The 5,595-nt window shown below is 52.1% G+C and overlaps 1 protein-coding gene across 1 annotated transcript in view; it reads left to right on the top strand.

The window, feature by feature from the left end:
- Nucleotides 1-5,595, top strand: part of FARSA (phenylalanyl-tRNA synthetase subunit alpha) — a 16,859-nt gene that overhangs the window by 4,658 nt on the left and 6,606 nt on the right. Inside the window, exons 2-7 of the mRNA XM_019664129.1 lie at nt 527-664; nt 753-851; nt 920-1,038; nt 1,948-2,040; nt 2,130-2,258; nt 2,335-2,450. Coding sequence (XP_019519674.1) covers nt 527-664; nt 753-851; nt 920-1,038; nt 1,948-2,040; nt 2,130-2,258; nt 2,335-2,450 — 694 coding nt within the window. The remainder of the gene's footprint in view (nt 1-526; nt 665-752; nt 852-919; nt 1,039-1,947; nt 2,041-2,129; nt 2,259-2,334; nt 2,451-5,595) is intronic.

The following is a 5,595-nucleotide window of genomic DNA, read 5'->3' as shown; positions in this document are numbered from 1 at the left end:
GGTCACGCAGTGAGTGAGGAACGGAGCAGAGCTGGGAATTAGAATGAACGGGAGAACTACCACCTGTGGGCCCCATCTAGCCTTACCCCTGTCTATGTGACCTGAACCTGTCCTCACTGGGGAGCCTCAGGTTTCCATGTATAATGTGGACCTCTGGGGCACTTCTCTGACACTTCGGGCACTGAGATGTAAATGCATAAACGTGGAGATGTCAATCTACCTGAGACTTTAAAGAAATCTTCCTCAAGTTAAAAAAAAAAATCTTTCCTAGGTTCAAAAGTGATAGAAAAAATTTGTTCTCTGCCAGGTAACACCTTTAGTACTTTAACTCACCTTGGGAGTTAGACCCATATTTATCGATATCCCTGTGTCAACAAGGGGAGCTCACTTGGCTCCAGAAGTGGTGCAGCTGGGATGTGAAGCTAGCTAGCTTCAGTGGTTGTGCTTTGACGTTGGCCCTAGTGCTGAGGCAAGGGGGTGACTGGCTCTAAACCCTGTCCTCTCCTGTGTCCCCTTTTCCCTGCAGGTCATCGAGGCTGAGCTGCGCTCCACCAAGCGCTGGGAGCTTACAGCCGAGGGCGAGGAGATTGCCCGGGAGGGCAGCCACGAGGCCCGGGTGTTTCATGGTGTCCCCCCGGAGGGCCTGGCCCAAAGCGAGCTCATGGTAGGGTCTGGGGGGTGGACATGTCCTAGGGAGGTGATGGGGTGAAGGCAGCCCTCTTGCCCACCTCACTGCAGCCTTGTTTCCTCAGCGACTGCCCAGCGGCAAGGTGGGCTTCAGCAAGGCCATGTCCAACAAGTGGATCCGTGTGGACAAGAGCACTGCTGACGGGCCTCGGGTGTTCCGAGTGGTGAGTCCCTGCGGGTGGGCGGGTGAGCCCCTGGTCCTCACGGTCCCTCATGCCCATCATCACAATAGGTGGACAGTGTGGAGGATGAAGTGCAACGGCGGCTCCAGCTGGTCCGGGCCGGACAGGCTGAGAAGCTGGGTGAGAAGGAAAGGAGTGAGCTCAAGAAGAGGAAACTGCTGACTGAAGTGTGAGTGGCCACTCCCAGGCTCAGACCCTGTCACCTGTATGGCCCTGGGGTAGCGGGAGGGAAAGGAGAGCCATTCTACCCACACTGGGCCTCGGTGCTCTCGGTCTCCTCTCAGCCCCCCTTCACACTGTGGTTGCCAAGCAAACAGGTCAGGCTCATGCCACCTCAGGGCCTTGGTACATGCTGTGTCTTCTGCCAAGAATGATTTTTCTACTGATCTTCAAGGCAGGCTCTGGCATCCAGCCTTATAGGGGCCACCTTTTCTCCCTGTGAGTTCTACAAAAGCCGTTTGCTTCTAGTTTCTGTCTCTTGCTCCCTGTTTATTTCCTTCACAGTCCTAAGCACTGTCTAAAATTGATTGAATACTGGGACCTGGACAGGCTGTATTCTCTGTTCACAGGGCTGATGTCCCCTTTGAGTACACACTGAGTGGACGCAGGCTGCCTGATCCAAGTCCCAGCTCTGCCATTTACTAGCTCTGTGACCTTGGCCGAGTAAACTGATCTTTCTGGGCCTCAGTATTTCATCTGTAAAATGGCCCCTTTTCACAAGATTGTGGGGCAACTTCAGCGGAACAGAGCGTGGCACAGAATAACATTATTTACCTAAATTTTACCTATTGTTTAAAAAAAAATCTTTGTCTATTACTGTTACCCCCAGCTTTGCGTAGTGCCTTGAACAGGCCCTGGCACACAGCAGGCTCTCAATAAGTGTTTGTTGAATGAATAACTGAATGAACACAAGACATAGGTGGGAGCCAAATAAAAGAATTTTAGGTGACAATAAATGTCAGGAAGAAAATAAAGCAGTGTGACTTAGTGGGTGGCGTTGGGGCAGCATCAGAGGGGAGATCAAGGGAAGCCTCTTAGAGGATGTGACATTCGTGCCTCCTCCCCCTTCTGGCTGCAGGACCCTGAAGACCTACTGGGTGAGCAAGGGCAGTGCCTTCAGCACCAGCATCTCCAAGCAGGAGGCAGAGCTGAGCCCAGAGATGATCTCTAGGTAGGGGTGGCCCCAAGGTCGGGGATGAGGGTGGGGATGGGGGTGGGCAGCCCCTACCAGGCCAGTATACCCTGCATCCCCACCCACAGCGGCTCCTGGCGGGACCGGTCCTTCAAGCCCTACAATTTCTCGGCCCACGGCGTCCTCCCTAACAGCGGTCACCTGCACCCACTGCTCAAGGTCCGCACCCAGTTCCGGCAGATCTTCCTGGAGATGGGGTGAGCATGGGACCAGGGGTGGGGTCGGGCCAGCCACTGGGCACAGGCAGGGCAATCAGGCCAAGTCTCCCACCAGGTTCACCGAGATGCCAACTGACAACTTCATTGAGAGCTCCTTTTGGAACTTTGATGCACTCTTTCAGCCCCAGCAGCACCCAGCGCGCGACCAGCATGATACCTTCTTCCTGAGAGGTGGGTGGGCCCCACTGTGCCATTAGAGGTACCAGGTGCAGGCAGAACCTTTCGGGTTGGTGTACCATTTTATAAACTCCAGCCTCTTCAGCATGGCCAACAAGCCCTGTGTGAGCTAATCACATCAACCTCTATAATCTCCTCCTTCCACCTGCCCTCCTGCCCACCTCAGGGCCTTTGCCTGTGCTGTGCCTGCTGAGAACTGTCTTTTCCCAGATCATCATTGTGGGCTCCAGCATCAAACTTCCATACATGTGTCACTTTAGAGAGGACATGCCTTTGTCCCCCTGAGTTTTTTGGTTTTTTTAAAAAGATTTTTATTGGGGAATTGGAACAGCGCTGAGGAATCAGGGGAAGGGGAACAGACAAGTTGCTGTCCTTTTGTTCTTCAGTCTAGTTGTGGAGGACATTGCTTCACTGGCCCAAGTTGGCACCATCATTGNCTGCTGCTCAGAGCTGGTGCTCCCAAGTGAGCTCTTAACCAGCTGAGCCACTCGGCCGGCCCTCATTAGTAATTTTATATCAAGTGTTTAACTGATAAATACATGTATCAGAATTAGTAGGTTCTTCAAATTAATTTCACCCATTTTGTTTATAACGTTGCTGCTAGAAATTTTAAAATCACATTAGTGTCTCTCATAGAAGTATATCTATATGCCAGCATTGATTTAGACCATGCATTATTGCCCTGACATTGCTCTCCTCAGAGCATGGGCGGGAGGTTGGGTGGGATCTGGGGTGTTTATAATTTCTGACTTCGTCTCCACTGGCTTCTTGTACAACCATGGGTAAATCATATCACCCTCTGAGCCTTAGTTTCCACATTTGTTAAATGGGGATTATACTAGTATCTACATCATAAAGTTTTGGGGAAAATGATATAACACACCTGAACTACTTAGCACTAGGCTGGGCACACGGGTGGATGTCTATACAGGTTAAATGCTACCTGGACTATAACTATTATTAGGAGAGTCCTTCTTCCATGTATAAATAGGGATGGTCCCAACCCAACTTCCCTTTGATGGTTTGAAAGTAGTTGACATCAGCAGAATGACTATCCCTGGAGCCTACCACCCACAGCCCTTCCACAGAGTAAGAGAGAATCCCAGAAGGGTTAAGGGCTCCAAAGCCCAGAGAGGGGAGAAGTCCAAGGTCACACAGCCCTCTGCAGCTGGAGCTGGATGAAACGTAAAACAACGCTGATCCTGTCCTTGAGGTCATCAATTTGACTTCCCAAGTCACACAGAAACCACTACACTAGTCTAGCTAAGGCAGAGGTAAGGACTGAGTCCCTTCCACCCTTTGAGGCCAATTGACACACTCAAGATGGTGAAGCTCTGAGCCCTGAAACACAGACCGCCACATTCAATATGGCGGGACACGCTTCGGCGCCGGTTCCGGTTCCGGTGGCTCTGGCCCAGGCCGGTACACGCGGAGCGCACTGGGACTAGCTATGGCGGACGGTCCGGTGGCGGAGGCACTGCTGCGGCGCCTGGAGGCGGCCGATGGCGGCCTGGACAGCGCGGAGCTGGCGGCCGAGCTGCGTGTGGAGCACCAGGCTGTGGTGGGCGCCGTGAAGAGCCTGCAGACGTTGGGCGAGGTGAGCCGGGCCCGTCATGTCGGATCTCCTGGCTTTGGCACCCTTGTCAGGAGGGCCCTGACTGCGGGCCATACTGCCTCAGGCCTGGGTAGGGTTAACTGTATGTGTTCAGTTCGGGGTGTGCAGGCAGGGAATCAGGGACGAGTGAGGGCCCCGAACGCACAGACGTTGCTCATGCAGGAAACGTCTATTGAGGGCATGATTAACGTGGTGGTGGTTACGATGGTGGACAAGGAAGACGTGGTCGCTGCCCTCACGGAGATTGCGGTCTAAGAGGGGAGATACTCAAGTGACCAGAGTGATGGAGGAAGCACAGGGAACCCAGAGATGACAGCTGACCCAGCCATGGGTGTGAGGGAGAGTGTCCCAGAGGAAGTGACAGCTGAGTCGGGTCTCTGCACTGAGGAGGAAAGCCATAGCACTTTAGGGATCCGTTGGGGGTTGGGGGTCAGGGGTGAGAAAGACCAACGAGCCAGAATTTGCAAGGCTTTGTAGATCCCTCACGGAGGTACTGGAGAGCCATGGTAGGAGCTGGAGTTAGTCAGATATATGTGCTGCTTACATGACTTTTGGGAAGAACTGGCAGGGGGAGGATTGGAGACGAGGGGATGAGAGCAGAGGCTGGCACATCACCAAACTACAGGACATGGTGTCTGGCTGTAGGGCGATAGCTAGAATGGAGATGTGATTCAGGAGAGGGAATGAAATGAGATTCATGGCAAGGCAGGGGAGCACAGATGATGCCCAGCCTTCTGATTTGGGTAAGTGAAGCATGATGGAGCCACAGGAGGAGGATGCTGACGGGTCTGTGGGCCTCCGAGGAGGCTGGAAAGACTCAGAGCACAGATCTGGGCTGTTCATTCATGAAGCTCAAGTTCTGTGTCCACTCGTAACCCTAGCCCGTAACCCTAGGATGATGGCAGTGTTATTATTCCCATTTGGCAGATGTGACCACTCCTGAGTACTTGGTCAGTGTCACTGGAAGGGACAGGCAAACTTGGATTTGAAATTAGGCGCTCATGGACAACAACAACAAAAGAAAGAAATTAGGTGTCCGACTACAGAGCCCAAGGTCCTCAGTGAGGGAAAGGGACCGAAGCTCTGGTGTGTGGGATGACAGTATCTTGATTGATGTGAAATTGACATTTGGGTAGGTCACAGAGGGTTAAATAATGGCTATTTAATGTGGTTCAGCCTAATGACGATGATGATAATAATAGTAGTAGTTAGAATTTACTTAGCATTTGCTGCATGTTAAGTACTGTACATCCTTTCTTGTGTATTAATTCAGTTACTTCTCAAAACAATCCTCTAAGGAAGACCCTACCACACCCTGCTCTCGTGCATAAGAAACCTTGATCGGGGGGAGGGGAGGCGGTTAGCTCAGTTGGTTAGAGTGCAGTGCTCATAACACCAAGGTTGCTGGTTCAATCCCCGCATTGGCCACTGAGCTGCACCCTCTACAACTAGATTGAAACAACTACTTGACTTGGAGCTGATGGGTCCTGGAAAAACACACTGTTCCCCAATTTAAAAAAAAAA

Source organism: Hipposideros armiger, unplaced genomic scaffold (assembly GCF_001890085.2).
Source record: "Hipposideros armiger isolate ML-2016 unplaced genomic scaffold, ASM189008v1 scaffold_417, whole genome shotgun sequence".
In the NCBI taxonomy this organism is placed as follows: Eukaryota; Metazoa; Chordata; class Mammalia; order Chiroptera; family Hipposideridae; genus Hipposideros; species Hipposideros armiger.
This window is presented reverse-complemented; position numbering and strand designations above follow the sequence as displayed.